Source organism: Vulpes lagopus, chromosome 3 (assembly GCF_018345385.1).
Source record: "Vulpes lagopus strain Blue_001 chromosome 3, ASM1834538v1, whole genome shotgun sequence".
Classification (NCBI taxonomy): Eukaryota; Metazoa; Chordata; class Mammalia; order Carnivora; family Canidae; genus Vulpes; species Vulpes lagopus.
The window spans coordinates 63,794,987-63,817,767 of record NC_054826.1 but is presented as its reverse complement, the minus strand read 5'-3'; the positions used below and the strand labels follow the sequence as shown (position 1 = coordinate 63,817,767).

General features: G+C 34.2%; 1 protein-coding gene across 11 annotated transcripts in view; it reads left to right on the top strand.

Annotated features, from left to right (window-relative positions):
• ADK (adenosine kinase) overlaps window positions 1-22,781 on the top strand; it is a 498,050-nt gene that overhangs the window by 48,964 nt on the left and 426,305 nt on the right. For 10 of the 11 annotated variants that reach the window (XM_041748691.1, XM_041748694.1, XM_041748697.1 and 7 more), the window contains one exon: window positions 14,089-14,142. The exons of the other annotated variant lie outside the window; for it this stretch is intronic. In XM_041748691.1, coding sequence (XP_041604625.1) covers window positions 14,089-14,142 — 54 coding nt within the window. The remainder of the gene's footprint in view (window positions 1-14,088; window positions 14,143-22,781) is intronic. 11 annotated transcript variants of the gene reach the window in all.

Sequence of the window (22,781 nt, the reverse complement as noted above, 5' to 3'; positions counted from 1 at the left end):
TTTTATTTTTTTAAGTAATCTCTATACGCAGTGTAGGGCTCGAACTCACAACCCTGAGATCAAGAGTCTCATGCTCTACTGACTGAGCCAGCCACGTGCTCCTTGCTCTCCTTTTTCTGAAGATTGAGCCTGTAGATCTTTACCTTTCTTTTTGTACCTTTATTATTATTTTAACAGAATCTTGGGAGAAAGTAGATAGTCTCTTTGCCATAGTTAAGTGAATGTCCAAGGGGTGTATGTGTGTAATATTTCACAGTCATTATATGTGTGCTAGCATATATATCTACGGATTTGTAGAATTTTTGAGATGGATTGGAATCTGGAGATAACTCTTTATCCATTTTATAGCCAAGGAATAGACTCAGAGAAGTTCCATGTTTTGCCCATGATTATAGTTAGCAGTATAAACCTAAGATGGAATCTGTGTCTCTTGACCCTTATTCCTTTCCTGTTCCACCATGCCTTCTAACTACCTTTATTTCTTAACTAGATTATTAAATTATTGATAATTAAAGGATATTGTATGAGTTAATAATAACTACATGCCAGGTTTTGAGGATTTTAAATGAGTAGGCCTGGTTTCTGCTTCATAAATAAACACTGGATAAATAAATGATTATCTTCCTTTAGGTTCAAATCTCTTTGATTGCTGGCTTAATTCTCTAAGTATTTAATAATATGTTAATTTATGTGATCTTGTAATTTCTTCAACAAGCAATGTTTAGTATAAAAGAGTTTTTTTTTTTTGTTTGTAGTTTCCTTTGACTTTCTTGGCTCTCATTCTTTTCTGCTTCCTAACTAATCTCTTATTGAAAGGGAGCTCAGTGGTTTTTTTTTTTTTTAATTTATTTTAGAGAGAGAGAGGGAGAGAGTGTCAAGCAGACTCTGTGCTCTGCATGAAGCCCATCATGGAGCTCCATCTCCGGACCTGGAGATCTCTACCTGAGCTGAAAGAGTTGGCCGTCTAACAAGCTGTGGGGCTGCGGTGCCCTGTACTAGGTTTATGATTAAATATCCATAGTAGAAGCCTTGCATGCAGGGTTTATAAACATTGTTGAGGAGAGACACAATTAAGAAAAGTATCTTAGTAAATCTGTAAGATAAGTCTGTAAACTCTTGTATTTTAGGTACATGATAACATTGTTCTGGGTACATGTTAGGTACTTCGGAAGTAGCATCTCACTGAAAAAAATTTTTATGAAAAGACCTTTTTAAAGTGGGATTTTAGGGCTACTGGTTGGCTCACTGGTTGAGCGTTTGCCTTTGGCTTGGGTTGTGGTTCTGGGATTCTGGGATTGAGTCCCATATTGGGCTACCCACAGGGAGCCTGCTTCTTCCTCTGCTTGTGTCTCTGCCTCTTTGTGCCTCTCATGAATAAATAAAATCTTTAAAAAAATAAATAAAGTGGCATTTTAGGGGTGCCTTAGTAGCTCAGTCGGTTAAGTGGCCGACTCTTGATTTCAGCTCAGGTTATGATCTCAGGGTTATGAGATTGAGCCTCCCCTCAGGCTCTGTGTTCAGCAGGGAGTCTGCTTGAGGTTCTCCCTCTCCTTCCTTCTGCCCCTGACCCATACGTGCTCACCTACTCTCTCTTTCTCTCTCTCAAATAAATCTAAAAAAAATAAATAAAGTGGGATTTTAAGTGTTCAGTATTTAAAATTAATGAGGGAATTAAAACTTTCTTTTTTTGCCTTTAGATATATTTTTCATATAATGTGTTTGTCCAGCTTTCAGAACAGTGTTTTAAAGAATCAGAACCATCATATGCCAATGATCTTTGGATATTGGCCTGCGCACTGCAAAGAGCTGAATCTAAAGAATGGCTGATCCATCCAAAAAATATTCAAGAGTATAGAGAAAAAGAGTATAGAGAAAAATAAGAATATAATGACATTTTAAGAATTAATTATCTGACAAAAATAACATTTATTCAGCATGTATTAGGTGTATATGGTATCAGTTTAGTCGTCTTGACAACTTTATGAGGTAGATATCTCATATAAAGAATAATTTGGATTTTTTTTTTTTAAAGATTTTATTTATTTATTCAAGAGAGAGAGAGAGAGAGAGAGAGAGGCAGAGGGAGAAGCAGGCTCCATGCAGGGAGCCTGCCATGAGACTTGATCCCTGGTCTCCAGGATCAGGCCTTGGATTGAAGGTGGCGCTAAATTGCTTAGCCACCCAGGCTGCCCTAATTTGGATCTTAAGAAATTTGTTCGTGTCCCAGAAAACACCTAAGTCATTGTGCGGAGATTTGAAATACAGGTTTGTCTTAATTGTAAAATCTCTATTTTTTATCTCTCTTCTTAATTTTCTGTTACCTTACTATGGAAATGTTAATTTGAAAGTGAAAAATGCAATTATATATCCAGGTTTTTTCAGTGTAAGTTATGGTAGATATGTAAAGGTTTATAAACTTAGTGAAATTGTGTTTTCCTTCAGTAGTGTATAGTTGAGAAAAACATGTGTAATTCACTCTAAAGATTATTAATATTTAGTTTTAATTAATTCATTAGAGTAGATTAATAAATCCCGAGTGAGACTTTGAAACATTCAACAATTCTCTCCTTGACTAGGATTTCAGAACAATGCACTTCTTGTATGAGTTGGTATGTTGCCTACAATTGACCTGTTTTCAGAATACAATAAGCATTGCCATCATTCTGAAATACAAATTAGATACTTATTTGTATTTAAAAAACTTCTTCAAAAATATCCTATTGTTCATTTAAAGATTGTAAAGCCAGTTTTTTCCCCGGAATTAAAAAAGAAAAGTAAGAACTTTATCTAATTAAAAGAAAAGCAGAATTAAGTTACTCAGTTTTGATGTGTCCAATTTGTCAAAATATTAAGACTGAAAATAAGTAGGAAAACTTAAAGCAGGAAGTAGGCTATTGAAAATAATCTTTTTAGCATACTGAAGAGACACATTGGGTGTAAGGGGAGGGTGAAATGTGGTGTATATAAATACTTCCAGATGAGTGTTGACTAGTTAATGGAGAGTAAAGGAAGAAGTATATAGATAAAGAAGCAAAGGAATGTATGACAGGTTTGTTTTGATTTTTCCTGACACTAGATAAATATCACAGAAATAAGGGTATGAAGAGAATTAATGACAAGCTGATTGGGAAGTAGAAACCATCATTAGAAATGAAAATAGTTTTAAGAAAGGAAGTTAGAATGAGGAAATATATATTTCCTACCAATCTAAATCTTTAATAATGTAATCTCATAAACCTTGGGTAAGTCTTAATTAAGCATGAATGAAAGACATTACTTAATATTCATTCCAAAGATACTCAAGGTAATAATAGTCAGTTGTAAATTTCTGGGTTGATTATTTAATACCAAAGATTACAACTGGATAATTTGTATAAATCAAGATGAATCATTTCTATAAATGAACATATGTTAGGTTTGAAGTAAAACAATATTTGGAGTGTCAAGTGATACTGCATATATAAGATTAAAAGCAAGGAGGGGGCAAGATGGTGGAAGAGTAGGGTCCCCAAGTCACCTGTCCCCACCAAATTACCTAGATTAAAAGCTATAATTGTTTTGCTTTAAAACTAATTATGAAATGCTCTGACACTTTTGTAGTTAATTCTTTGTAAAGCTATTTTGCATTATTTCTTCTACAAGTTTTAACGTTATGATTTGTATACTTAGGTCTTTAATTGACTTGATTTTTTTTAATGATGTGAAGTAGGGGTCCAGTTAGAATTTTTTTTTTTTTCTTGAGGGAAATCAACTGTCATATCACTATATTGTTGATACTCCAGTCTTTACTCAGTGATCTACAGTGCCAATTTTTATTTATATATAGCTTGGTTTCTCGATCCCCAATTCATTTTTTTTTTCTAGTCTATTTGTTTGTGCTTGAACTAATGCAGCTCTATTTTTATTTTGTTACTGAAGCTTTATAATAAATCTTGATGTCTGATAGGGAAAGTCCCTATACTTTGTTCTTATTCAGGAATGTTTTTAGTTATTCTTGGCCCTTTTGTACATAAATTTTGGAATAAGATGTCAAGTTCTAAAGAAATTATTTTTGGAATTTTGTTTAGGATTGTGTTGCATTTTTAGATTAATTAGGAAAAATGAGATCTTTACTGTATATAAGTTTCTATCTATGCAGATATACATCTCAATTTCTTTTAGGTATTTTATATATTTTAATAACTCATAGGCTCTACATACATTAAATACAAGATTACAAAATGGTTAGGTGGTTTTTTTTCAGATTTACACATCTTATGGTACTGATCATTGCTAAATTTGTTAGCTTCAAAAATTATAGGGACACCTGGGTGGCTCAGTGGTTGAGCATGTCCTCCTTTGGCTCCGGGTGTGATCCTGGGGTCCTGCATCTGGTTCCCTGCCTATGTCTCTGCCTCTCTGTGCCTCTCATGAATAAATAAATAAATCTTTAAAAAATTATAAAAATAATTGTGTTTTGGAAAAAATCCAAACCATGTAGAAGTGATTAAATTTAAAACAAAATGGTAGTGTAAGTTATTACCTCTACAGCAGATTGGCCACTAGAATTTTCTGTGATGATGGGAATGTTGTGTATCTGTGCTGTCCAATATAACAGATAGTCACATTTAGCTTTGAACATTTGAGATATGGTTAGTGCAACTGATTAATTGAATTTTAGAATTTTATTTAATTTTAAATAATTACATTTATTTTTATTTTATTTAAAAAAGTTTATTATTATTATTATTATTATTATTATTTTTTTTTTTTTTAGTAATCTCTACATCCAACATGGGGCTTGAACCCACAACCCCACAATCAAGTCATACCCTGTTCTGGCTGAGCTAGCCCCTAGTTAATTAAATAGTCATATATGATTAGTTGTTACTAATATTAGTGCAGCTTAGGTTTTATTACAAAATTGTATCATTTTCTTCACAGATACACATTTTTTTGTTAGATTTATTCTAGGTATTTTAAAAATAAAGTCTATTGTGAGTGGAATATTTTTTCAATAACATTTTTTAGATTATTGCTGGTATTTGGAAACGTTACTGAATTTTGAATTTTTTTTTTTTTTTTTTAACTTGGTTACCTTGTTACCTTCATTAAAAGAAAGATGGTCTTTGGGCTATTCTGAATTCTAGGTTCTTAGATTTTGGGATGAACTGGCATTTGATTCTGAATTTTTAGATTATTTCACATACTAAGTGATTAGTCTTGAGTTGCTCTGAAGCTTCTCAAATAAGATCTAAACTACGGAAATTGAATGAACACAGACTCATTTATGGGGCCTTTATTTTGCTCCATAGATCATTAGATGATACTCGTTGTGGATTCTCTGATGTTCAGACTTGACTTTGGATATTGAGAAAATGGTATTTCTAAGGCTTACCTAAACACGAATACATTTTTAATAGTTCATTTCAACTAAATACAAATGTTCTGGAGCACGTGCTTTGTGGTCAGCACAGGCCAAGTATTGGGAGTACAGAGTTTCTTGCCTTTAAGCAGCTAGTAAGTCTGAAAGACAATTGTAGAAAGAAATCACCTCATTAATGTGACATTATAGGTAGAGATTTAAGAGTGTGCTTTGGAGCTACTTGCAGCTGTGTGACGTTGATTATGTTTCTTAATCTGTGGAAGATCGCTTTTCTTGTAAAAAACAAGAAATATTAAAATAGGATGTTATAATGTGAGGATTGAATGAGATAATTTATGTGTTTCCCAAATACTAGCTAATGTTATTGTTGGCTACTAAGGAGCTTGGAATGTCTCTCTTGTCTTTTTTATGGGCAGTGGAGAGCACTTAAGGAGTTTAAGCAGGGGAATGACTGGTCGGATTTACGTTTAAAATTATATAAAGCATGTGTCTACAGTAGATGGGTAGATTTGAGGAGATAAATTAGAGGAGGCTGTAGTGGTAGAGTTGTTGATGGATGGCAACCTGATCATTGTAGTTAGGAAATGATGGTTTGGAGAAAGTTCAATAATACTTCAGTGTTATAAAGGTAAATTTAATGATCGATTAATGAAGAGAGCAAAGGAGACGAGGATGACATTCCAACTTTGGTTTTGGTGACTGAATAGATGATTGTATTTGCAATTGAGTTAGGGAGTATGGGAGGAAGACATGTTAGAGTGGAGAGATTGAGTTCAGTTTTGTTCATGCATGCAATAAATATGTGATATCCAGGTAGACCCATTTGGGAAGATAGTTTGATTTATGTTTCTGGTGGGTAGAGGATTCATGGCTGGGAGTTGTGTAATGAATAAGCATTATATTTAATTTTACTTTGATACGATGCGTTCAATAAATGTTAGCTGTTACTGTCATTGTCATCATCATATCCTCATTAAAATAGATGGTATTTAGAGCAATCAATAGGCGCACCTGGCTGGCTCAGTCACAAGAGTGTACAGCCCTTAATCTCTTGGGGTTATGAGTTTGAGCTCCATGTTGGATGTAACATACATAGATACATACACATACATATATACACAAACTAATGGCTCACTGATACACATCCAAAGGGTCTCCTGACTAAGGTTTTACTAGACAGTAGTAAATGGCTGCTCAGGGTCCTAGAAACCTTGCTCCCAAATTCCTTAGAGACTTGCACTATTTGTAACTCTCTCCCAACTTAAAAATATATAGTCAGTCACTCCTCCCAATCCCAGTGCAGCTTTTTCTGTCTACTGGTCCTAGACTTCTCAAGAATTCTTTCTTGACTATGTGCTCCTGAGCCCCAACTTTTCACATCATGGCCCAGTAGCCAAGCAGGGACATGTTACAAGCCAAATTTTAAAATTTCCTTTAATGAAAATATGTAGCTAGTCATTTTGAATACTTATCAATGGTTTTTAAAAATAAAAACATAAAAATTTAATAATAAAGAGTGTAGTTCTATTTAAGTGTAAATCTAGTTTGTCTTTTCTTCAGCCTTCTGTAATTGAGTTATAATCCTTATTTAGTTTACTAATGAGAATTTAAAATATTAGTTTCATAAACCTTGTAACTTTTTGCTATTATTTTCATTCTAACCCTGTGGTTTACTCTTTAATCGGTTTCTTTGTAAGCTTCTTAAATTTCAGCCTTAGTCTGAAACATTGTTGTGGTGATTAGCATTTTTGGCCTCCCTTTCTTTCCTTTCTAATATGGTTTGATGAGTTTATTCTTTAATTGCTAGGGCTAATTTAACATGTTATTTAAAATTTTGCCACACCTACACTGTCTGTGCCAATTCTATAAAACTTTGCATGCCACCATTAGTATTCTTTGGAGCATGTGGTAATATTTATAGATTTCTTGGAATCTTGTTTAATTCTTAGAGGGCAATCTCAGTTGCAAGTATTTATGGAATATTTTATTGTTGTGGTATGTAGCTAGTTGTAGCTTGGCATTAACTATTTGTGTGACACTGGGTTAGCCATTTCATTTATGACTGGACTGTTTTTGGATTTCACAGTATCTTCAAGGACCTTTCTAGGTTTGAAATTTTATGTTATGCTAATCTTCAGGGAAAGCACATTTGAATAAATACTCTGTTTCAGTCTCAAGGCCCAACCTTTATTACTGTTAGTTGCATATTGCTGCTATTCTAGCATAGCTTAATAGTTATATATCATATATTGATACATTTTACTTATGTGTTCTGATATTTAATTATAAACCTAAATAACCATACCATTTTCCATTACCCTTGATGGAAATGCCATTATTGGATTTTATTCTTTTTTTGCTTCAAATGTGTCTTCCTTTAACAGCTCAGACAGACAGGGATGAAAGAAATTATTCCTCCTTCCCCTCTCCTGCTTCTTCCCCCCCTCCCTTATTTCTCTCCTTTCCCTCTTCCTTTTTTCCTCTTTCTTTCTATCCACTTGTCACCTGTTGCTGTCCATATTTATACAATAAAAATACTTAAATTTATTTAAAAAATTCTCCACAAGAAAAGTTTTTTTTTTCTTTTAAAGATTTATTTATTTATTCAAGAGAGACACAGACAGAGAGAGAGGCAGAGACACAAGCAGAGGGAGAAGCAGGCTCCTTGCAGGGAGCCCAATGTGAGACTTGAGCCCAGATCCTGGGATTACGATCTGAGCTGAAGGCAGGTGCCCAACCACTGAGCCACCCAGGCATCCCATACACAAGAAAAGTTTTGAACTAATCTTTGGAGGCTTAAATGTTCATTGCTTGAAAAATTAAAGTGAAACCTCATCCAGATGAATATTATGACCACATTCTAAAGTGGTATATATGTATTTGTTTTTAATACATTTTTTCTAATTTCAAAAGTAATTTGCTTATTATTTACATTTTGAAAAAGCATGAAGAAGAGAATAAAAATAATTTGTAATGCTGTATAATATTTTGAAGTTATGTTTCCAATTCTTTGGAGGAGTATATTGCCATTTTTCTTTTTTTTAAACTTAATCTTAAACCATTTCCCCATTGTGCTGTAATCTACTGATTATAAATGTGCTTTCTGTAGTATTTGCTTACAATTTTACTTTTCCATAAATAATGCTTGTACACAACACTGACATACTTGTGCACAACACTGATGTTTTCTTTTTTTTTTTTTTTAAGATATTAAGCCTTTTTAAAAATTTTTATTTATTTATGATAGGCACACAGTGAGAGAGAGAGAGGCAGAGGGAGAAGCAGGCTCCATGCACCGGGAGCCCGACGCGGGACTCGATCCCGGATCTCCAGGATCGCGCCCTGGGCCAAAGGCAGGCGCTAAACCGCTGCGCCACCCAGGGATCCCAACACTGATGTTTTCTTAATGGAAATTTGTAGCTATGCATTTGTTTCACAATGTGAACACTTTAAACTTCCCTCCATATTTGAGCTAATTGAATCAGTCATTTTACAGAGGTGAAAGCATTTCAAGAAAAAGGGGAGAAGTATTTATTTATATGTTCACTGCTGACACTTGAACACTTCATGTATTATCTTATTTGATACACATAGCAACCTGGTGACATAGGTAGTTTTATCCTTACAGAAATTAAGTGGCTTGCCTACTTCAAAAAACTAATTACTAGCAGAATTAGGACAGTAACACAGGTCTCAGAGGTGTTCTGTGGGGGCTAGAGGCAAATAAAGAAGGTGCTTCCCTGTATTCTTTCCAGCTTCCTTATCTTCTGTTGATTGGAATAAGTGCTTGTCTTTATCCTCTGGTAAATTCAGGCAGAAGAAAGGTTGAGAACTGCCACTATACCATTTTGCAATGTCTGGCTTTTTAGAGGCCATGTTTATGTTTGAATTTAAGAAATAATAAAAAAGTAGAACGTCTATCTCATGTTTAAGAAACAGAACCCAACTAAAAAATAGACTGTACTAATTTCCTAAAATGCAGTGTGCAAGAGTCAAGGAAGAGATAAGGAAGATAAAATTGATTTAAAAATATCCCCAGCAAAGTTGAAGGAAAGTTAAAGTTACAGAGATGTGATGAAAAGTTAACCTGGTGTGGAGCAGGGGGAAATCAGATGAGAGAAAGAAATGTTATGGGAAGAATGATCGCTTGAAGTTTGGGATTAGAGAACTAATTTGCTTGGAGAATGGTTCAAAGTGGGTCTTGCAAATTTATCCTTGAGGATCTGGAAACGTACTCTGTGAATTAGAAAAGTAAAACTTTCCTTTTAGTGTTTTGATCAAAATCAGGCTATATCCCTTCCTTGCCTTCTTCTTGCCTATGTGGACTCTTTTTTTTCCCCTGACTTCATCATTACCTTTAAAAGTCTCATCTTGAGACTTTTAGGATGTTTTAGGATATTTTGTTTTGATTTAATGGGAAAAGAACAGAGAAGAGAGGTGAAATGGGGAAGGAAGAGAAAGTTGGGAACAGATAAAAGCTGTCTCTTTTTTGACTGTCTTAGGAAGGAGACTTGTTACTCTGTTTTGTTCGAACATTATACATTGTATTTCACTTTATTGTAACCTTCTCACATCACAAGCAATTATTTTTATTCAATTCACTTACTGAATCTTGAGGTCCTTAAGTGCAGGAAATGTTTGTTCTCTATCACTAGCCAGCTGGAGAAGGAAAGTAAAGATTGATTGAGTTGCTATTGTATATGTACAAAACACTTTGCTATCTATCCAATCCACTGGTTTCAAACTTTTTAACTTTTTTTTTAAAAAAAGATTTTATTTATTCATGAGAGACACACAGAGAGAGGTAAATACATAGGTAGAGGGAGAAGTAGGCTTCTTGCAGGGAGCCTGATATGGGACTCCTGTCCCAGGATCCTGGGATCAGGACCTGAGCCAAAGGCAGATGCTCAACCACTGAGCTTCCTAGGTGCCCCTAAACTTCTTAACTTTCATAAAAATGTTTTAATAAACTTCCTCACTCATTAGGTTAATATTTATGATTTTTTATTGTAATGTTAAATAAAACTGATAAACATTCTTTTAGTGAACTCTAAATACTATAGGGGTTTGATACCTACCATTGTCCATTTATTAAAAAAATTTTTTTTTTACCATTATCCACTTATAAAAATATACAAGCAGGCTCTTTTCTTAGCTTTTTTAAAATATTTTATTGATTTATTCATGAGGGACACACACACACATACACACACACGCAGAGGCAGAGACACAGGCAGAGGGAGAAGCAGGCTCCATGCAGGGAGTCCCATGTGGGACTTGATCCCGGGACTCCAGGATCATGCCCTGGGCTGAAGGTGGCGCTAAACCGCAGAGCCACAGGGGCTGCCCAAATTTTTATTTCTATTACACTTTTTGCCGCCAGATTTTATCCTGTGTAATGTATTTTTGTGCGTGAATTATCTTTTTATGTAATATATTATGCATATATTATGAAGGCAATATATTTTCATGTATTAAAGCCTTTCATACATATTAATCACCCTATCATAGATCTCCACAACAAATTATGCCTGTATATTGAATAAAAAGTATTTCCTAGTCATTAAATTATATTTAACATATAGTTAGTAAAACAACATAAATGTAATAAAATTTTGTTAAATATTAAGCAGGGAAACATTTTATTGGAAATGCATCTTTTAATGAGGTGGATGAAACTAATTTATTTCATTTAATTCAACCTTTCTTGGATAAATAATATTGCTGCAATAAGACAATGTTTAGCATTAATTTTATTTCCCTTTTTTCTTTTAGAGATGTGTAGAGGTTCAGGATAGGCCCCCCTCAGAATGTGACACTTTGGTATGTGGATTATTTTGAGCTGAAGGCGCTTGAGAACCTGTGGGTGCATGAGAAACTGTTGCCCCTCCCTTAAATGGGCAGAAGAATCTAAATTGGGGATCTTTCTCAGAATAAAGATTAACAGAGATAAATTATATCTGAGTGACACATTTATATAATAGGACAAATATCTAATTACTCACACATCTCTCTCTCTCTCTTTTAATTGAGAGAAAGAGAGCAAGGAGGGGCAGAGGGAGAAGGAGAGAGAGAATCCTAAGCAGGCTTCATGCTCAGCAAAGAGCCTGACTTGGGATCCATCTCATGACACTGAGATCTTGACCTGAACCAATCAAGAGTCAGACTCTTAACTGAGCCACCAGGTGCTCCCAAACATCCCTTCTAATTGCCCTGTACATTCCTTTCCTTGAAATCCCAGACCCCTACCCTCTTTTCCTTATTTCAGAATGATAGGTGTACCTCATTTTGCTTGACTGTCTTTGGGATTTCCAAAACTATGTGGACTCCTCATACATACACCTATTAAATTTGATTTTCTTCTGTTAATCTGTCAATTTGGTTCTTAGACTAGCTAGAGGGACCTTGAGGGGGTTAGAGGTCTTGCTCCCTAAGAAGGGGATGAGGAATTCTTGCTCCTTATCAGGTGAAAATGCTGAAATACATGTTCACATAATTCATTGGATGGTAAATGAAGCAGAGTGTTGTTTCAGCGGCATCTTGAGCTTCTCTATTATCAAATGATCTATCATCAAAAATTACTTTTATTTGTCTATCAGCTGATTATTTGATTAGGTCCTTCAGTTTTTTTTGGAAGCAAAGAATTAGAAACCACCTGACTTTCCAGTCATTAGAGTCGTTAAAGACATGCAATTCTAGGAAATATACCAAAAAAGGCTTTGGTAAGACTTCCTAAATAGCTAGTAATTATATCTTTTAGTGCTTTACCTATTGGCATATGTTTACCTAAACATTTTAGGAGATGTTGGGGAAAGTTAAATATTGTTAATTTCAGAAGGATTTTTTTTGATAAAATATTTTTATTGAATGCCTTAACCATGTTTTAGTCAAAACTATTCATCTAGTTAAAGGCTGTTATTTGCCTTGGAATCATTGGTAAAATTGTTCTTCATTGTCAAATCAGATTTACTTTCATGGTAGAAAAAAGTCTGGCTTCATTTTTCAGTTCAAATAAATGATTTGACTTGTTTTTCTGTAACATCCATGTTCTGATATTTAATCATTAATAGATAAATGGAAGATAAGGAACCTTGTTTTAAATTTGTTGCTTGGAGGAAATAGTTCACACTTTCTTATTTTTTTTTAATTGGAAACTCTCTTAGCTTTGCTTCACAGGACTCTTCCTATGAAGAGTCTTCATTGGACTTCATAGGACTCTTCTTGACAAATAATGCATTCTTTGACAATGTACATGGGATGGAAAAGATAAACTTTTTAAAGAAAAGTGAAATCAGCTTGTGCCCCATTCCATGATATATCTGAAAATAGGACATCCTGTGACAGTTCTCCATTTATATTTTGTAGCTTCATTCTTTACAGAAATAATGTATAAAACAGTAATCTCTGCAGTTTATGGTATTTTACTTAAAGAGGCTTTGCAGGCAAAAATATTATGAACTATTTCTTGTTAAGGACTTCAGAGGTTTTTATACCCCAGCCACTGCAGTATGCTTCTTTTCAGGAGGGGTGAGAGATTTGCCATTCTTTTTATAGAGTAAAGGTACTTGTGAGGGGGAGGCAAGAAGGGGGAATCCACATGACGTTTCTGCTAGGGCCTCTGACCCAGTGTCAGGCAGCTTAGTTTTTAGGAAAGGGTTGAATACAAGTGAAAATTGAAAACCTGGGAATTGCCACTCATTGTTTATTTTTGTCTGTGTACTCCTCAGAAATCTGTTTACCTTTAGCACTACAAATATATGGTAACTTAGAAGATACTTGTTTTATCTAGAGCAACTTCTGTTTTATAGACAGGGAAAGTGAGACTTAAAGAAATGAAATAATGCCAGTGGTTATGAAGCTAATAAGTGGGTAAGTAAAGGAACTACATTATTTTTCCTCCTATGTTACACCACCTAGGACATAATGTGGTACATAGATTTTTACTATGTATTTAATGAGTGAATAACTGCATATTGTTTTGTTAACACTTAAATACTTACTGTAATATTTTCTTGGAATTTTGAACTTCTGGATGAGTATAACATTACAGATTATTCGCCACAGAAGAATACTGAAGATACCTTGTGTTTTTGAACGTCAGATTGATCCTACTTCAGTTCTTGGGTGGTGTCTGTGATACTGACTAATAGAACAGCAAAGAACTTAGGCATTAGAGTTTAAGCAATTAAGACAGAGACCTGGGGGGATCCCTGGGTGGCGCAGCGGTTTGGCGCCTGCCTTTGGCCCAGGGCGCGATCCTGGAGACCCGGGATCGAATCCCACATCGGGCTCCCGGTGCATGGAGCCTGCTTCTCCCTCTGCCTCTCTCTCTCTCTCTGTGACTATCATAAATAAATAAAAATTAAAAAAAAAAAAAAAAAAAAAAACAGAGACCTGGGGCAGCCCGGGTGGCTCAGCGGTTTAGTGCAGTTTTCAGCCCAGGGCGTGATCCTGGAGACCTGGGATCGAGTCACATGTTGGGCTCCCTGCATGGAGCCTGCTTCTCTCTCTGCCTGTATCTGCCTATCTCTCTCTCTGTGTCTCTCATGAATAAATAAATAAAATCTTAAAAAAAAAAACAAAAAACAGAGACCTGTAACAGTGTGGTAGTGCTTGTTTACAGGGGTTAAGTAACTGTATGTTGATAGCCATAGGGTGATGTCCATGAGGCAAATGTACTTGTGTGTTTATATGACCAGTATTTTTTTGTTTCTGTGTTACAGGTATTCTCTTAAACCAAATGACCAAATCTTGGCTGAAGACAAACACAAGGAATTGTAAGTACATTAAAGCCTAGGTGGTCTATAGTTCGCTCTTCTATCGAGATGTATAAACAATCTGATTTTTTTAATTATATAAAATAAAAAGATGCAATTAGCGCTATGATCTTACTTGTAGTAAGAGTAGGATAATTTACATTACATAAAGTTAACATGGGAAATAATTCTGCTTGTGTGCACGTTACAACATGTAGTATCGTAGTCCATCATCTAGACTAAGGGCATTTTGGGAAATATGTAATTTCATGATCTTTCCTCAGATAAAATATTAAGTTGTTAATTTTGGCTTTTACTCAATTGATTTCCCCACTCTCATGATTAAGATGGCAAAATATAATTTTATTCCTTTATGAAAAGTTAAGTGCCCAGTACTGATTGACATAAGGCAAAAACACTTTAAATACGAAGTTTGAAATATGAACAAAGTTTTGTTCCTTTAAAAATTTTAATGTTCTAAAAAAAAAAAAAAAAAAAATTTAATGTTCTTAGGGTTCTTTCAGGTAAAAATAACTTGAACATAAGATTCTGGAATACCTCCATGGCTATTTTTCTACTCTGTTGTTGTATTTAAAAGATTGTTATTTCATAGGAACTTTGAGGTTTTTTATTTTAAAAAATGACAGGTTTGGGGGCAGCCCAGGTGGCTCAGTGGTTTAGTGCCGCCTTCAGCCCAGGGCATGATCCTGGAGACCCAGGATCGAGTCCCACGTCGGGCTCCCTGCATGGAGCCTGCTTCTCCCTCGCCCTCTGTCTCTGCCTCTCTCTCTCTGTCGCTCATGAATAAATAAATAAAATATTAAAAAAAAATGACAGGTTTGGGAATTTTAAAAATTCATCTTAATCTTTTTAGTATCATGACATTGTCCAAAGAGGACAGCTAAAAAAGAATTTATATGCTTCTATTTTCTAGTTAGTCTTTTTTTTTTTTCCCATTTTGGAGTAAGAAAGTTCTGATGACTTTAATTATTATGCAAACACCTGATGTCAAATAATACTGTAGAATTAAGAATTTGAGGAATCTGTGGCTGGTTATACACCTTCAAGTTGGACCACAATACTCGATAATACTTAAGGTTCTGGGGCCTGTGGGTGGCTCAGTGGTTGAGTGTCTGCCTTTGGCTCAGGTGGTGATCCCAGGGTCCTGGGATCGAGTCCCGCATCAGGCACCCTGCCAGGGAGTCTGCTTCTCCCTCTCTCTATGTCTCTGCCTCTCCCTGTGTCTCTCATGAATAAATTAATAAATGAATCTTAAAAAATAAAAAAAAATACTTAGGATTCTATCCAATTAATAAGTATATTGGTGGATTTTACGTGCTTCCTTGGGAATTTCCCTAATGTTTGACACTCCCTAGTGTTTAAAGATATGTTAACTTTGAATACAGGTCCCTTATGGTTTAGTTTAATGCAATCTTTAATTTGTTTACATCTATATGGAGAATAATTTTTTTTTTGATAGAGTCCCTCAAGCGTATTATTTTTAGGCACAACATAGAGAATAATAGTCAATGATATTGTAATACCATTGTGTGGTGACAGAGGGTAGCTACACTTGTGGTGAGCATACAGTAACCTAAAGGTGTTATGTCACTGTGTTGTATAGCTGAAACTAATGTAACATTATATGTCAACTCTACTCAAATAAAAAGTGCACACACAAAATATTTTGTTCTCAGGTTGTATAGTTTTTTTTTTTTTTTTAAGATTTAATTTATTTTTTTCATGAGAGACACAGAGAGAGAGAGGAAGAGACCTAGGCAGAGGGAGAAGCAAGCTCCATGCAGGGAGCCCGATGGGGGACTCAATCCTGGACTTGAGATCACACCCTGAGCCAAAGGCAGATGCTCAACCGCTGAGACTCCTAGGCATCCCTGTATAATGATTTTTTAAAGTACTTTTAAAACTGCTTTTAAAAATCTTTTCAGAATTATTTCATCCTTCATATGAAGACATTGTAGTAAGTGTTAATCTTAACATGATAGGACCAATGTGTAGGGAGATGATTTCTTCAAGAGTTCTTACAGTCAATATATCCCATTATTATGCTAGCTTTTCAATATTTTCATATTTGTTCTATTCTCATTTGACTATAATCTCCCTTGATAGAGGGTTATCAAGTATACTGTCCTTAAATTTTATTCAATTTCTTTCTTTACTGCCAAGTATAATCAATGAGGTTGGTGATTGTCACTGTACCATTGGTTGGTTACTTGTTATTTATAGGTCTGATAACAGAGCTCTTTTGGTTTGGGAATTGAGTAGTCAAGCTAGAGACTCCTTTGGCCTTTCTAGACTATGACAAATATTAGAAATAACAGAAAACTGCTTTTAAAGAATATATTCATATTATTTAGTATGTAACTTATATAGTGTGTTAATTCATTTAAAATTTTATTTACCGTCTATGATATAGTTCACCCCTAAGGGTAGACTTTTTTTTTTTACTTAGATTTTATTATGAAAAAATTTAAATATGCAGTATATATTCATCCATGTACTCAGCAGCTAGATTTTATCATTATCATCACCTGTCTATCAGTATATATTCACCCATGTACTCAGCAGTTAGATTTTATCATTATCATCACCTGTCTATCCATCTGTTTCTTTATCAGTTTTTCCATGGAACTACAGACATCAGAATGTTATCCTCTATATATTTTAACATGCATCAACTATAAGTCAATACTTTGTAGAGCTTTTTTCTTTATGTGAAAATTTCATGCCATGAAATGCACACATCTTAAGCATACATTTGTTGAGTTTTGACAAATGCATAAATGTTTGCAACTTGGGACACCTGGCTGGCTGAGTTGGTGGAACATGGGACTCTTGATCTCAGGGTCTGAGTTCAAGCCCTACACTGGGTGTGGAGATTACTTAAAAATAATATCTTAAAAAAAAGTAAGTGTGTGTAACCCAAACCTCTAGATATAGAACATTATCACCACCCCAGAAGGTTTCTATATGCCTCTTTGTATTTAATCTCTGCTCTTATTCTCCCAGAGGTGAACTGTTATGATTTTTCTAGCACAGATTAAGTTTTCTCTATTCTAGAATTTCTTATAAATGGAATCATATATGTATATGTATATACACCCTGTTTTATATAACTTTTCACTCAGTATTAAATTTTTGACATTCATCCATATATCAGTTAACTTCTTTTCATTGCTTATTAATATAATCCATTTGTTTATCTGTTCTCTTATTGGTACATCTATACTGTTTTGTTCTGTTCTCTTATTGGTACATCTATACTGTTTTTCCAGTTTTTGGCTACTGTGAATAAAGTTGCTTTTGACATTTTTGTTCAAGTTTTTTTGTGAGCATATTTTTATTTCTCCTGGATAATTAGGAGTAGATTTGCTGAGTCAATAGGATAGTAGTTTTTTTTGGATCTATAAGAAACTACTAGATTTTCTTCCAAAGTATACATGCCGTTTTGCATTCTTTTCAAGGTATGTAGTCTTATGGTAGATTAATAGCTCAATTTCTTTTTTCTTTCTTTCTTTCTTTCTTTCTTTCTTTCTTTCTTTCTTTCTTTCTTTCTTTTTTTAATAGCTCAATTTCTTAATCTAATGTGATTGTTTGGAAAATAAATTGTATATAGTGACAAGAAAAATACATTAAAAATTTTTTTTAGAAAAATGTTATTAATGATAGCAGATATTTAGATTATTAGACCTTTTTGTTAGGACTCCTTAAAAAGTAATAGAAAATGACATTTTTTAGGTTACTCTTTGCTTTAGTTATTTTATTTCAATTAAAAAGGTGGTAGAGGGGATCCCTGGGTGGCTCAGCGGTTTAGCGCCTGCCTTTGGCCTAGCGCGCGATCCTGGAGTCCCGGGATTGAGTCCCACATCGAGCTCCCGGCATGGAGCCTGCCTCTCCCTCCTCCTGTGTCTCTGCCTCTCTCTCTCTCTCTCTCTCTCTCTCTCTCTCTCTCTCTGATAAATAAATAAATAAATCTTAAAAAAAAAAAGGTGGTAGAAAGGGGTCTAAAATCTTATCAGGGGCCGCATGACTTGTGTCTTAACACTTATATATTACACATTTTATAGAAAACACAAATTTTGTTGGCCATTGTAAAATGACATCTGTACAATTGGATTAGTCTTAAATGATGTTATTTTTCCTTGGCAGTTAAATTAACTCTGTGGAATATTACCCAGTTATTAAAATGTTTTTAGGAAAAGATTAATATCATAATGATTAATTAAATGAAAAATCTTGCTTGTGTATAGCCTAGAATAAAATTACAGAATAGTAGATTTTGAGGTGACTGGATTATGGATGAATTTTATTTTATTCTTTTGTACTTTCATGTGTATTTTGTTTTACTTATTTATTAAAATATTTTTTAAGTACGCCTTATGCCCAGTGTGGAGCCCAGTGTGGGGCTTAAACTTATAACACTGAGGTCAGGGTCTAATCTGAGATCAAGAGTCGGTTGCTTAACTGACTGGGCCACTTAGGTGCCCCTATGTGTATTTTAAATCTTCTTTAATGGGTTGTGTTATTTATTTCTCTGGCCAGAAAAGAAAAAAAAGAACTTAATGAAAGAGATGAAAATTTCCTAAGTTTAAATTGTTAAATTAATATACTTACCTATTACGAGGTGCACTTTTTCAACTTTGTAATTGAACTACATGAGAAAAGATAGTAAGGGTCTAAAGGGCTGAAAGGGTCTAAATTTAAAAAAACAACAACAAATATTTGTATAAATATAACCCAAAGTTTTCCTTCTTCTTTCTTCTAAATAACTAGTGTATATGTAACTAAGGGTCTTATACTTGATAGTATTGTCACTTTATTGTTTTGGCATTAGTTGATCATCTTAATTCTTTGGATATTGGCTCTCTGATATGTAGTTTTCAACGTATACACTATAGAAAACTCTCAGTTAAGTATGCCGCTGTTAGAGCATACTGTTAATTTTTAAAAATTTAACACCAAAGCCCTTTATGAAGGCTTCTCTTAAGTAATTTTATTTTTATCTTTACAATTAAAATTAACCAAGATGTCTTTGTCCTCAAGACCAAACTTTTAAAAAATACCATGAAAAATATAGATCTAAAACAATTTAATTGTTCAGTTAATAGTTCCATGGTTTGTTCTCATAAACATTATTATTGCTTCTTAATTTTTCTGTTAAAGACAGTTTTGATTCATCACGATATTATAAAAATGCATTGGTAGCATCACATTAACCAGCTTTTTGAAAATGTACTTTAGTTTTGTGTATACCAATAGGTAAGTACAGTGATTAACACTGTGTTGGTATAAATTTATGTGGTAATATTAATTATATTTTCATTTAAACTATTCTTAGTTCCCCAAACGTGGTGATTCAGATTCTATATAAACTTAGTCACTTATGCTTCACAGTTACACCCTTTATTTTTCTGTCTGGGGAAATTGGACATTTAACAAAACAGGGAAGATTGGTCAGCAATGTCTGTGACCCTTGTTTTTTTTTTAAGCAGAATGTTTTTTCTCCAATTCCTGTTTTTAAATGTTCTACAAAGTAAAGATTCTGGAAGATGATTTTAAATAGGGAAAGCCAACCAATTTGGGATGTAATTAATCCAAAGCTATGGAATTTATACTTTGTTCTATACATGGTCCAATAATGAAATGGTTTCATTAGTCTTCCACAGATTTTTCTTTTTCTTTTCTTTTCTTTCTTTCTCTTTTTTTTTTTTTAAAGATTTTATTTATTCATGAGTGACACACACACACAGAGAGAGAGAGAGAGAGAGAGAGAGAGAGAGGCAGAGATACAGGCAGAGGGAGAAGCAGGCTCCATGAAGGGAGCCTGACGTGGGACTCGATCCCAGGACCCCAGTCTCATGCCCTGGGCCAAGGGCAGGTGCTAAACTGCTGAGCCACCCACGGATCCCCTTCCATAGATTTTTCATAGAGTATTAGTTTTGTAAATGTAATAATTTAAAATAGAAAATTATCACTATTTCATTTAGTAAATATTTTTTCACCTACTTACCTGTCACTCTGCTAGGTACTATTTACAGTAAAGATACTGACTTCATTTCTAAATGGAGATTTACTCTCCAATTTAACATTACCTTATATTGCAAAACAGTTTCATAAATTGGAGATTTTGTAATACTGGATTTTCTTACTGCTGGATATACCTGCAGTTACAGAAGATAGGACCGTTTTGTTTCCATGAATATTTGTTCAATTTATGAATATCTAAATTTTATATTACCTTGACTAGAATATGGAGATAAGAACATACAGATTCAGATAAGTTAAAAATTGACTGGAGTGAGGGGCAAATTGTAAAGGCAAATAGACATAAATTCAGAAGTATCCATGCAGCTTTAAATACAGACAGAAGTAATTTGATCTGAGGATTTTTTGTCAGTTTGCTGTACTGTATGAGACAGGGGGGAAAACTTCTTTGAAAGAGATTCACTTTATTTACTTGACTTTTCAAGATAGCTGCCAAGATAAAGATATATCAAGACTCAAGATAATGCCTGTGAATTTTTACAGGCGTTGTATTCTGTTCTAGATGAAGGATATTTTCCCATCTCATAGTGAGTGAATTCTTTTTAATGATTATTTTTAATGTCAGAAACTATTTTGTCTCAATATCTCACTTAAATTTTTAAATTTTGTCCTATATGAATTATATTGTATTTAAGTTTTTCTCAATTCAGATTATGATGAAATGGAAGATAATAAATGAATATGTTCATTAAAATAAATGAATTTATTCACCCTTCAAGGGGTATGAAGCACAAGTATTGCCAAGAACACTGGGAAACCTTGATCTTTGGTTCAGTGTAAAAATATAACGTCTTAGAGAATAGCTCCCAATTTCTAAATCAGCAGGAGAGATTTGTAAGTATTTAAGTCACATGTTTAAGAACATGTTTAAGGGCACCTGGCTGGCTCACTTAGTAGAGGGTATGACTCTTGATCTTTAAGTTTTGAGTTTGAGCCCTGTGTTGGGTGTAGATTTTGCTTAAAACAAAAAACAAAAAATTCATGTTCAGAGCTCTTAGAATCATTAACATCTGATATGCTCTTAAATCCATTATTAATATTCTGACTTAGCAGTTCTTTGAAAACATCAAGATTGTTTTATAAGAATAACATCAGGATTGATGCCTGTAAAGAGGGACAAAACTAGCAAATGGAAGTTGAAATTGAAATAGAGAACATTTAGGGCACCTGGGTGGCTCAGTTGGCTCAGCATCAGTCTGCCTTCGGCTGAGATCATGATCTCAGAGCCCGGATGGAGTTCCGGGCTGGGCCCCCTGTTCCTCAGGAGACTGCTTCTTCCTTTGCCACTCTCTGTCACTCATGCTCTCCCTCTCTCTTAAATACATTAATAAGATATTTTAAAAACACAAATAGAGAACATCTAGTGTCAACCATATGTCCATTAAAAATTTTTAAATGTGGAAAAAAGCCACGTAGGAACAACAACAAGGTTAAATGTTTAATATTTTTTCAATATTCATAAAGAAGTTATAACATTTAAAATATCATAGATTTAAGGATTTATTTATTTATTTGAGAGAAAGAGAATGCATATGCAGGCACAGGCTTGCTGCAGTGGGGAGGAACAGAGGGAAAGGGAGAAAGACTCTCAAGCAGACTCCACCAGCTGAGCATCGAGCCCACACTGGGCTCAACCCCAGGACCCTGAGATCACTACCCCAGCTGAAACCAAGAGTGGGTAGCCCAACTGACTGCATCACACTTGTTTCCCTATCATGTATATTTTTATGGCCCCTTTCTCAAGGGCCACTTTCTTTCATGTCTTTTAAATTACAGAATTTTGATTCTAGAAATAAACACCAGAACTAATACCCATTTTTTATAATGAGTTGGGTGGGATTTATATGACTTGTTGCAGGTTACACTGCTGCTTACTGACAGTACTGGACCAGAATCCAAGTCTCCTGATTCCTATTTAAGTGCTTCATCTGTCATACCAAGCAGCTCCCTAAGTATACAGTGGTTGGTTTTTGTTTTTGTTTTGTTTTGTTTTTGATGAAAAGAGTTGATATCCATTGCAAGACTCAGTAACTGATTATAAAGGACTCAATAGCTTTATCAAGACTCAATGACTAATTTTATTGTATAGTAATGTGGTTTTAGAAATCAGCTTAGACCAATAGTTACTACTGAGTGAGCAGAAGAAACTCAAGTATTTGTAAGCCTGACTTCCAGATGCAAGTCCCTTCTCATTCTTCCATGGAAGTGGTATGCTACAAAGGTTTTTGGCCAACTTGATTCTAAAAGCTTTGAGAGATATTATGAAATAAGTCAATTTTATAGTTATAATTTAGTTTAACTGTTACACATTTACAACCACCTATAATGTGAAATAATTTTTTTTCTTTTTTACTTTTCAATTCTTTGAACATTCACAATCTACATGGTATGTGAAATAATTTTAAAGTTATTTCTTTTTTTTATTCTTATTCCTTTGAACATTCAGAATTTTATCATTGACGTCTTTGTCACCACTAGAACCTTTTTTCTCTAGGACACATTAGTCTTCTTTGATCTCATTTGATTCCATGTATGATACTTTCATTGGATGTTTCATCCTAAGCTGTAAATGCCTCTTAATGAGAAAAGTGTTTTTT